The sequence below is a fragment of the Ruditapes philippinarum genome, unplaced genomic scaffold (assembly GCF_026571515.1).
Source record: "Ruditapes philippinarum isolate M1 unplaced genomic scaffold, ASM2657151v2 ctg2391_1_1_1_1, whole genome shotgun sequence".
Lineage (NCBI taxonomy): Eukaryota > Metazoa > Mollusca > Bivalvia > Venerida > Veneridae > Ruditapes > Ruditapes philippinarum.
Window position 1 is genome coordinate 1 of NW_026856190.1, and position 12,521 is coordinate 12,521.

Here is a 12,521-nt window from a genome sequence, read left to right on the forward strand (position 1 = left end):
AATTCCAAAATTTATTTCTCGTATACGTGACACACCTTTCGTATTGTCCGCCATTATTTTGGTTTGGTAAATCATATCACGTGACTCAGATCCGATACATTTACGGAAATAATCGAAGGGCTTCCCGCCAAAATATAAATCTTATTTGACTAACCCAGTCAAATAAGAAAATGCATTTTTTAGAATGGTCAGAAATGTTACGGAGAGCGTTTCTAAGTTGGAAAACTTTGTCAATACTAGTTAAATAATGCATTTGATAACAATAAGGCGTTAATTTGACAATCTGTTTTGATGAATTTGACCAGGAATATAACTTTAAACCACGTAAGGTATCACAAAACGTGCACAAATTAACCACTTGCACATACATGAAAAAAATTGTGAAGGAAAACAGGGAATTTTAAACTAGGTTTAGGTGCGCCAAACTTTTCTTTTACCCCCAATATGTACATATATGACGGGACATTGTAAATAAAATGATCCACGCCAAGTGAAATTCAAACAATTTTCCTGGTAACATTACACGAATTAAAAAAACAACAACAATAAATGATCATGTATATATGTACCAGATGGTACAGCCTAATGACCATTAAAAAGTACTCGAGGCCTTTAAGGAAGAAAAAGCACCAATAAAATTACAAACAAGGGCCCGACGAAGGAAGACAGAAGACAGACATCGATTCAATTCAATCCAAAAGGCTTTTTGAACTGTCTAAAATAGACTTGGCCCGTCAGATGCAATCAAAAGAGGAAAAGATGATAAAAAGCATATCGTCGAACTATAAAAGGGTTAAACACCAAGCATGAGGTATGCCTGAAAAAAAAAGATTGTCATAAACTCGTGTCATAAAATGTTTAGTGACCACAACAGAAAAAAATCTATTACCCATGATCATTGGAAGTTCACTGGAATATATTTTAGTATTCTTTTGATTAAAATAGGGATTTTTTTTAAAGAATATTATCTAGGTAGTTTAGGTAGTGAGAATTGTTATTAAATGCAAATGTAGTTTCCTATTGTGAATTAAGATAGAGGCTTAACATAAAATCTCTCATAGCAATGTAAAATAGATCAGCTGTTGACGTGCACAATAAATTCCCAATGGAATGAATATAACTGTTTGAAAACTGCATTGCAGAACCTGATATAGAAGTTTTCTAACAAACATGAGAGTGCTTTACCTACTTGGTCCACATCGTATATTGTCTAATAAAAAAATTGGCACAGAAAGCCAATTTTTTGAGCAAACAAGGAAAGTAACGTTTTCTCTCTTTTTAAAATTATAGATTACAATTCATCTCTGATAACTTTATGTGGAAATGTAGTATATAGGGTAAAGAAATCGGAAGTAATAACGGATGGAACTTGATAAGTCTTAATCTTAAACTCTGAGTTTTTAACAGACTAGAAAAAATATTTCCCCGTATTTTCATAAACTGATTCACAATATCTGACATGTGCTTTATTAGCGGTCAGACAAGTCAGACAATGAAATAAAAGATTACTTGTACTACAAGAACTAGAGAGCTTATATGGATGTTTATGTATTTTGGAATCCAGTACGTTATAGGAAGTTTGAGTTCTTTCTCATCCACACGGACTGTAAAGTTAGAAATACTAGAACTATGACTGTCAATGATATCCTTCTGAGGTACAAAGGTAAAAAGTTTTATAATAAGCATAAGTACAAGCATAAGTACATGTACTGTTAAGTTCATTTTGTAAAACATTTACATAATAGATACGTCATACGATAATTATGTTATCGCACGCCTTGTCAGTCGGGACTAATATAAATTAAGAGTGGATCGCTAATGTATCTTTTCTAAGATATAATATGTCTAGGTTAAGATGGGAGAAGATGCTCATTTCAACGATTATACCTGATTCAATAAATTAAAAAAAATATGTTTCCAGGGTTTCCATGCAAAAATGCATTACTTACTTATTTTTGCGACGATAACCTTTAACCGAAAAGACCCCGGTCGATTCAACTATCTGATTACGAAAAACATTAAACTCAATATCGAGAGGAATTCTATATTTAGGTCCTTAACACTTGTATGTTTAGCAGTTACTCGTAAAAAAGACAGGTTAACGACATAGCCTTAGCAATTATTTAATGGATGACAATGCTGTAGAGTTGCGTTATATCAATCATAAACCTATAGCCTGAAAATACTGGATATTTATTTTTGGATAAGGTCGAGTTATTATTTAAGGTGCTTGAAAACCAAGTAAAAATATATAAAATGCATTTTTAATGGTATTGCAATAACATTATAAATAGGACAAAAACTATAATATTATTTATAAAGTTCGCAATAATGTTAAATTCTTGATAAAACGTCATTTTTTATTGATGCTTCCTCTTTTTATCTGCTTTCTTATATACAGTGATTTATGAAAAACAGCCAAAACCCTAACCTTATGATAATATAAAGTTCAAAATACAACACAAAGACTTTAAGTAAAACTTAAACAAACTGAACCATACTAATGACAATTGATGATATATATTTGGATTTTTTTTCAAATTTCTTATATTAAGCTAAAACTAGATATCCCACTAATTTTTATTGCCAACGATGACATTGTTTTCTCAAAACTGCAAACAATAAATGTAAATCCCGTACTTGCAGGAGTCAGAAGATGTAAAGTTTCCTTAAAAATCTGAATAATGTTTGATCCCTCGGAAATATATATCTCAATAAAATTACATGAAAATTACAGACTCGGTTTGATTGCGTCTGTTCATGAGGGAAAATAAAGATCTGCAACATCCCTCGTGCCCAACTTGCTTGAGCGTAACTCAATGTTCAACACTTACAAATTGTGGAATTAATGATATCGAAGGACATGACAAATATTACACTGAAGAAGTGAAGTACTTTAGTTTATTTCTTATTTATCGAACTGAAGGTTTTAATAATCTTGCATCAGAAAACCCCTATTTATTCTTCGTTACTGAGAGAAAAGTTCGTATATTGCTTACGCTGACACAGACACAGTATGGTTAAAATATTCGTTTCCTTTTCAAGCGGGGCATGTGACACGTGGATGCAACAAGACGGTCGTGACAACTTATGCACGGGTTTTGTAGAAATTCAAATAGCTATAGGTCCATGGAAATAACGAAAGCCTCTGTAAAACAGTAGATGTAGCCCAAAGAGTGTTTTACTTTAACATCATAATTAATTAATTCAAACCATATAATATATAACTAAACTGTCGAAAGGCTTAGGAAAATCTTCAAGTCCAGCATATAGTTTCTTATTAACATATACGTGATAAGACAATGCAGATATATTTTTTATTTACAGTTCTAATGTTTTGTCTTAAACAAATTGGGCTTCGATAAAGACATAATATTGTTCAGCCTTAGTACCAGTATTTAAAATATCGTTATAATCTGCTTAAATAATTAACCAAAATTTCTTAAAGTAAATCCTGTATAATTACTTGGGTCATTGATGCAACCTTTGTGCTAAAGCATTCTGTCCATTTTGCCTAAAGGTAACCTAAATCAAATATCTGATTAAAAAGATTATTTAAAATAATTACAAAATGTGTCAAGATTATTTATAGCTTTAAGATACCGTTAAAAACCATTTGATGAAAAATATTTTTTTTTCACATTTATTTACTACAGTACCTTCCGGTATGCTCTAGCAATTACAATTCTTTCAAGTTTGGAAAACTGTTCTTTGTCATAAATAATTTTTTTTCCTAACGCTTTCTTTTTAAATTCACCCCTGGCTTTTATCATAGATACCCTGGTTAAATAACATGAATTTTTTTCTAAATATATTTAAACATCTATAATAACTCTGTTTAAAACTTTTACATCCTACATGAAATAAGGCAATTGTGTATTTTTACATTTACATCAGCAAGCTTTTTTTTGGCGTTTGCATTAATTCTCTTCTTAAATAAAGGAGAGCAAATATCATCTAAAACAAGTCATAACGAAGTTTGTTCTAATTAGCATTGATGTCTGATTTATTGTTTTGTGTAAGATTAATATCTTGGGGTGTATTTTAGATTGTCTTTAATATCATGACTCGACAAAATATATATAATTATATAATTATTGTAATGATATTAAATGAAGTTTTTATAACAATGGATATAAATTAGAGATGTATTTAATTGAAACCAAGGGATCAAATTGGGATGTCCATTATGTGCTCTTTTAATCATTTTAGCTACTGAAATAATAATCATTGAAATAAGGAACTCGAATAATATAGAAGAAATAAACTTTGAAATTAATTATTCACCAATTTAAATAGCACAACTTGCTGAAGAAACCAAAATAATCAACAAAATAAACTAAATGCAGTAAATCAGGTAGAGCAGTTTTTCAAATACTCGGGGTTACAACTCAACAGGACAAAAACTGAAGCTATGCGGTAAATCACTAACTGATAAAGAAGGACATTTAACATAGCCGACTAAACCAATTAAAGTACTGGGAGTCTATTTTGGAAAACACTATGACGAGTGTTCTAAACTAAATTGTAGTTTTATGTGACTGAATTTGTAAAGAACCTATAAAACATGTATGGTATGGTTTAGTATAGCTTACAAAAATGATTTTGAATTATTTCTAATAATGTTTCTTAAACATCCTTTCAATAGCCTTTTGTAATAGGTGTAAGTGCCCAAGCTGATCTATGTAAGAAAATCAAACTTCATGTTTTAAGGCTTATGGTTATCGGTGGAGTTCCTTGATGATGATGAAAAGTAAATGATAAACATAGAACAATCGACCATTACTACCATTTTGAAATAGGAAGAAGATAATAGAAATATGTGACTAACACTTAAATCACCCTTTCAATTCAGGTCCATGACCTTACTCAATCAAACCGAGTCTGCAACATTTTCAATTTTCTTTAGGAATTCTCTATTTCTCTCTATTTTCTCGGAGTATTGCATTATGTGATTTTTTTATTAAATAATGATGATGATGATGATAATAATAATAATAATAATAATAATAATAATAATAATAATAATAATAATAATGATAATAATAATAATTAATAATAATAATAATAATAATATATTTATTCACAAAAGGTTACAAACCCATGAGTGTCATGGTATACAATCAATTATTTTATAATAAATATAGGTCAATGGTGACATATAACAATGACATATAACAGTCTGTAAACGCAATGTTATTAAATGTAGTTCAATATGCCTAAAAATGTTTGGTTTAGGGCACTTGCTACTTTCTTTAAGCTTGTTAACGTGATTTCAAATGTCTATCATTTCTGACTGTTGTGCTTAATATCTGGGTCAAATTTAACTTTGTCTTTATTTAACTTCTCGTACTAACATTCTTTATGAGTGGTAATTGTTTAGGACAAGTAACGAAATGATCGTATTTGCTGCAATCTGGGCATATTAGTACGTCTACACTATCTGTTTTATGAGCTCTTTTTAAATATCCGCTTAATCCATTTTAATGTATTTCTGCACTTGCTGCACGTATTTGACGTGTATTAAAAAACAACACAACGTTTCCTTTCTATAAACTTTTATTTTGACGACATTTGAGGCATAATGATTGATAATACAATTGATTATTCTTATTCCCTGCGGGCCGGAGGCCGCAGTGTATTGGTACGCGTTTAATTTTTGAGGCATGGAGGAGCACGTGACCTGTTTTCGGTACATGGAGGAGCATGTGATCTGTAAACCGTACATGATTGGTTAATTGACCTATTCGAAAACCTAGTTTCCCGGTACGTTACGGATTTACCTCTAGGGAATCATTGTATACACACCGGTCTCTCAAATGACCGATGTACACAATGCTAGGGAATTCGTCCGAATTACACCTAATTAAGAACATATCACTATTACGTGATATTTCTAATTTTCTATTATTATTTTAACGGTTAAGATGGAAAAACTTGCATAATGTGTTTGAAAATATTATCAATGTTTCTTTAATATCTATCTGAAATTTTACAAACAATAAATTGTTTATAGTGAAAATCCACAGAATTAAAACATTCGTTTGTGGCATCTGCCAAAATAGATAAAGATATTTTCTGCGTAAACTTGTGTGTTTACTTTATTTTATTATTTTTTGCAAGGAATTATTCATACAATGGTATTTAATCATTTTCTTAAATTATTTTCGACCAAGGCCAAGACATTCTTCTAATGATCGATTTTTGTCAACTATATTCCTGATACAAACGTTAATTTTCTTTTAATTTTTCCCCCAAACAATGTTGAAAATAGTTAAATGAAATATCTTTAAATCATTAAAAATGTTCCCCGCAGAACCATTTTACTTGTTTTCTTATCTATAGAGAATGGTGTAACATTTCACTGACCATCGAGGTCAATGAAAACAAAAGTTAAGAAAGAAATGATCCGGCCAAAATGAGTCCCTGTTCATGGGAGATAAGAAAAATGAAAGTGATTTGAATTTATTATAGCAAAAGAAACTGTGAGATAATTATGGGCAACAAAAAGTACAACTGTTTTCGGACTTTATACGAATTTTTATCTGCTTGCTTGTTTTAAAAATTTAACGTTTTTATATCAGCTATCATACTAACAAAAATAAACAAACATTATGCACTATGCTAGTATTAATCTAAATCATTTATAGATGTTCATACATCATCTTTCTATGGTACTGAAAATTACAGTAGCTTTAAATATTCTTAACACTCCACTTGCATTGACCAAAATGTCTTAAATGATTCACAAACCCTTGAAATAATCAAATTTTGAATTTTTCTGTAAACAACTAATTTTATCAAATATATGTGCCGGTTTGTTGTCATATCCAAATAAAAGACAATCGCCTAAAACGACATTGCTTAATCGCTCCATATATTCATCAGATATTGTTGAATAAGCTTGAATCATCGCTTCCGCTCTCTGTAATTTTAATTTATCTTTATAAACCGCTGATACATTCATCGCTTTCGTCAGCTGTCTTAAAAAATCTTCTTTTTTAATGTCAATCAGATCGCTTTCGTTATATGGGAAGTTGATTGTTTTTAAAACCTGACCTGTTATCTGGTAATAACACCACGCACGCAGGTACACATCATACATAGATATATTAGAACCTTTCAACAAAGGAATAGTTTTGAATAAATGCTTTATCGGTCCTAAAGTAGTCCATTTTTTCAAGGAGATTACGATATCTTTTTTATACATTTCTACTGTTTCTTCCTGTAGTTTATTAAAAATGAAATCAAAGTCGTTTTGTAAGGTCTCAAGATGTACAATATAATCAAACTTAAAGGAACATGGATTACATGATTTATGATGCATTGGTCGCACATGTTCGTCCAAACGGTCACCGATTTCAAATGTGTCCACAGTATATTTTACTAATTCAGAAAAAGATAAATCATGCCCATACAAAAGACTGTCATTTGAAATATTTAATCGTGTAAGTTTAATAAGTTTAGTTCCTCTGTAAAGCCAATCTTCCTTTGGAAAATAGAAAATGTTGCAGTAAGTGGAAAACAAACGTCCATAAGGTTCACGAACAACCATAAATGAAAATGCATCATTCATCACCTGTCTTGCGTTAACATTTAGACGAACACGTTCAGCATTTTGTATTAAGCATTCTGTATCACAGCTAAACAACTGTTTAAGTAATTCAAGTGTCATTGTGGATGCACATTTATTAACTCTACAGTACAAAAGCTTTAGGTTTGGTGACATATGTGCCCTTATATTCGTTAAATTTACATCCTCAGAATAGCCTAAATGTCTACATGCTTTATATAGTATATCAAACCTTTTTGTATTATTCACAATTATGTCATTCGAAGGGAAACACTTTTCCTGAAAATAAAAATCTATAAAATATTTGTTTTATTATGTTTTGCACCAACGTTAAAGATATACTGTGCTCATATCTGATATAAGTAAAAAAGGATAAATGATGATTGCTACACAATTCATTGTTAATATAAATTAATATGTTTTGACTAAACACAAAGCAGATATGTTATGTTTAAAATGCTACACGACAAGTGGTCTCGATATAAATATATAGTGCCATTCAAAAAGACCTGGCAGTTTTTTTAAACAGTCCAACTTTACTTGACCTGTAATTGGAAACGCAGCATCCCATACATAGTTTATTCATTTATGTAAACAATAAGACATATTCAGAGTAGATTTCAATAATCTTTATGTGAAAAAAAATCTCAAAGCTGATACAGTTTATTACATTTTAGAATATATGAAATTGAAAATATGTCAGAAATATAAGTATGGGAAAGTGTTCATGTCTTCTCTCTTGACATATTAGCAAAAATAGATAAAATAGTTAACAGCTATTGTAAATGGCAATGGTATATATGTAAATAATCCAGGAAAAGGAAAAGAAAACTTTATGTCTGTTAATATTTATATGGACTGTTCGAAGGTTATGTGTTTTGTTCCAGGAGTAATCTAAATGTTTATGCAAATATATTTCATGCTCCCAGAAGGTTGAGCATATAGTCTCAGCTTTGTCCGTCCATCCTTCCGTCTGTCTGTCCGTCCTTCTTTATTCTTTGTCCATGACATCACTCTGAATTAACAAAGGTATCAACATGAAACTTTGTAGATTGATAGATCTCATTGAGTAGAAGTGCAGTGTAATAGAATTATAACTCTGCCTTGCCAAATTTGAGAGTTTTTGCCCGATGTTCATTTTCTCAATTTGAACATTGTCCGGGACATAACTCTGAAACAATAAGAGATACCAACATCAAACTTTCTAGGAAGATAGATCTTATTAGGTAAAAAATGCTGTGCTTAACATCCTTAACTATGCTTTGGCTAATTTTGGTGTTATTGCCCTTTGTCTATTTTTGCACTTTGAACATTCTACAAGACATATCTCTGGAAGTGTAATAGAGATAAACAAGACACTTTGTGGGTAGGTAAATGTCATTGAGGAGAAGTGCAGTGCAAAGAATAGTCACTCGGCTTTGGAATTATTGAACTTTGTCTGGGACATAACTCTGAAACTAAAAAAGGTATACTTTTCTGTGTCCAAAACCTATTCGGGGAGCAAAACTTAGTTCAACCGGCTCTTGTGTTAATTTGTTAAATGCTTTAATACATTTTAAGAAAACAGAATATACAATATATGTAATAGATGCTTTTTACATTCAAAATTATTATTAGTCTAAACATTATTAAAACAAAAAATAATCCATTGCTGCTGTAAGTCGACATGTTATTTACCTTTGAGAGTGAATATATCGAAATAATTACATTTAAAGATACATGGCGAAAAATATTATTGTTTTATATTTATTTACCTCTTGTTTATTTCTATAATTCTCTTTCTTTTGATTTGGATCTTCCGCAACGTAGCATATTCCTAGAATTTGAAATGTTTATTTAAATTTTCAGGTATTTAAAAGGCTTACATATCAATGACTGCAGAGTAAACTATTTGAAGCTTTTTTAAAAAAAAAATATTTGTGTTGCTCAGTGTTTTAATGCCAACGTTATAGATTTAAATTTAAAAGTAAAACACTTTCCTTTAGAACATAATATTTAAATATGGGAAAGGTAAAATAATTGACACAGAAATGAAATATAAGCATGATTTACCAGGTAAAATAGTAATATTAAATATTCTTGCTGCATTTCTTATTCAAGAAAAAAATTAATGTATTATATTTTTGAGGTCCTTCGTAATCATTAATGCCTGCACTTTTAAGTGTTGAGAACTGAGTACCGCTCAAATCGATGCAAGGAAGCGTGAGGACTGTTGCACATATCATTATTATACCTCATGTACAGACGCAATTTTCATGTAATTTTGTTGTAATTGATGCTTCCGAGGGACCATTTTGTTACCAGATTTTTTATTTATTATTAAAGTTTAACTCAGTTATAAAAACGCTTTTTGTGATGGCATTGTTTTATGTAAATCATTTGAAATAACACAAAACTCTTGCTGATCGATTTTTAAGGACCTGAGTTATAACATCTCTGATTGAATGTACGTGGCGATTTTTTACGGCCTTCACATGGCACAAACAATTCTGATGTGGCAATAAACTTGTTTCCAGTGCTATCCAAGTATCTTTTGACATGATTTAAAAACAAATTCATAAAACAAATCATATTTACGTATATTATAGTTCGCATTGACGAAACTGCATTGTGACATACTAAAACTTTTTTTAAATCATTTTTTCGTCTTTTGTAATCCTATGTACAACATTTTTTGAAAGCAAATGCAGATAAGGTCTACAGATAACAAATTAAGTTCATGCTAGTTAATACCACAGGTGGCAGTATCAGTGTTTGGACACCCCACCCCTATCTGCCCCTGGACCCCTACTATAACCCTGATAAAAATAATTCAACACTCTATGGCTAACTATAAGGTATCAAATACAAAAACCACCAATAAAATTATCTATATAAAAAATTCCACTTTCAAAATTATAGTTAAAGAAAGGTGAAAAGCCTACTATATGTTCATTTGCCAAAGAATGTGGAACACGGGAAATCGTCGTTTCGGCGACTGGGGCGCATTCCGGCGGCATTTCGCTGCATCATTCATTAACATCAATAAAAAGAACTAGAATTCCGCAGCTTACCTAATTCAAGTCCAACACATATCAAAATCATTCCGATTTTTTTCTGTTTCACGATATTTTTGACTTGTCATAGCCATTTTGCAGTCTGATACCTGGGTTGTAATATGCGATCTGATTGGACGAGCCAAATCGGACGTCCAATCAGATTGCGTATATCACACAGGTATCAGAATCCAAAATGGCAGCGACAAGTCAAAATATACAATGAAACAGAAAAAAAGCGATAGAATATTGATATTCGTTGGACTTGAATTAGGTAAGCTGTGGAATTCTAGTTCTTTCTAGTTCTTTTTATTGATGTTAGTGAATGATGCAGCGAAATGCAGCCGAATGCGCCCCAGTAACCGAAACGACGATTTCCCGTATTCCACATTCTTTGGCAAATGAACCTATAGTAGGCTTTTCACCCTTCTATAACTATAATTTTGATAGTAGAATATAAATGTTTTTATATAAATAATTGTATTGGTGTTTTGTTTTTGATACCTTATAGTCAGCCATAGAGTGTTGAATTATTTTTTCAGGGTTGTAGTAGGGGTCCAGGGGCAGATAGGTGTGGGTAGTCCATACACTGATACTGCCACCTGTGGTAAATACCAAGACAGCAAAATACGATAAATTACAATACAATAGAATAAAATGTGTAGTAATTGTTTTTAATCTTAAAGAAACAAAATATTAGCAAGAATTTACTAAGAAGATAAAACTCCTAAAATAAATTGAAACTGTTAAGAAGATATGACAATATCAAGGTTAATATTACATTCTTTATGCTACGTATAAAGAGAATGTTTTGGTTTATTCTTATGATATAGGCTTGTACAAAATAGTATTTTCATCAAGAAGTTACATTTCTCCAAAACAAATATATTTCAATTACTTACCAGAAAGTAGCTGTAATCCAAAGATAATAATAAAAGGTGTAATTATTTTTTTTCTTCGCATTTTCAACTTTCATGCTCTATGTCGTCATATAATTTTCTTTTCATTAATTAGACACATAATAATCACAAATACGTGACATCTATAATTCATATGTTCCCTTTCTCTGCAACATCCTCATATCATAGCGTAATTATCTCGAAGTATTGGACTCGTATATTTAAAAGAATACATTACAAGCATGAACGAAGTCTACTTTTAATGGATTGGTTAAAAAAAAAACGTAGACAGAAGCATATCATATGACAAAATGGATAATTATCAGCCTTATCTCAGGCACAAGGAAAAAGATTGCAAGCGCATTATCTAATACCTAAGTTGTATCAAACGTTATTTATCAAAAATTTAATGGCAGGAAAAAATATCGTCATACCACCATAACGTTTACGATCAGTCCGATGAATCTTTATCTAAAATGTCCCTTGTACTGTATACATATACAGTTAATACGACTATGTAAAATGTGTAATAAGCTCGCCAATCAAAATAAAGCTTGCAGCTAACACACATATAAAATATGAAGATATATATGTAAGATTGTAATACGTACGACTGGAATATGAGAAAATAATATATAATCAGTTAAATAAAAGCAAACGCTTTTCTAAGCTTTCGGCATTTATTCTTCTTCAGATAAAATGTTGTAGAAATGCTATTTTATCAATAAATCGGCATTAAATGATGTTCTAAAGAAAATTCTTGTTATTCAAAGGATAAATAAAGAGAAAAAATCACTTTCAAAGAATTTTTTATTTTGTCATTTTTGTGAAGTTGGCGGCCCAGCGACCCAGTGGCCTGACGCAAAAAATTTTTAATGTTGTAGAAATGCTATTTTAACAATAAAACGGCATGTAATGAAGTTTTAAAGATAATTCTTGTTATTTAAAGGATATATTAAAAGGAAAACTCACTTTCAGTGATTTTTTATTTTGTCATTTTTGTGAAGTTGGCAG

The 12,521-nt window shown here is 30.7% G+C and overlaps 1 protein-coding gene across 1 annotated transcript; it reads right to left on the minus strand.

The window, feature by feature from the left end:
• Positions 1 to 5,653: 5,653 nt before the first annotated feature.
• On the minus strand, positions 5,654 to 12,209 carry LOC132745722 (uncharacterized). Its single transcript, XM_060734684.1, has 3 exons — positions 11,511 to 12,209; positions 9,328 to 9,389; positions 5,654 to 7,852 (listed from the first exon to the last, which is right to left on the minus strand). Exons 1-3 carry the CDS (start codon positions 11,569 to 11,571, stop codon positions 6,746 to 6,748), a joined length of 1,230 nt encoding a protein of 409 aa, XP_060590667.1. The 5' UTR covers positions 11,572 to 12,209; the 3' UTR covers positions 5,654 to 6,745.
• Between the last annotated feature and the right edge of the window lie 312 nt (positions 12,210 to 12,521).

Bases quoted from the DNA above. Each gene is read 5' to 3' on its own strand.
- LOC132745722 (XM_060734684.1), bottom strand. From the start codon at position 11,571: ATGCGAAGAAAAAAAATAATTACACCTTTTATTATTATCTTTGGATTA. The intron at 9,390-11,510 runs GTAAGTAATTGA...TTCAAATTCTAG, and splicing joins TGGATTACAGCTACTTTCTG to GAATATGCTACGTTGCGGAA. The intron at 7,853-9,327 runs GTAAATAAATAT...TTTTATTTTCAG, and splicing joins ATTATAGAAATAAACAAGAG to GAAAAGTGTTTCCCTTCGAA.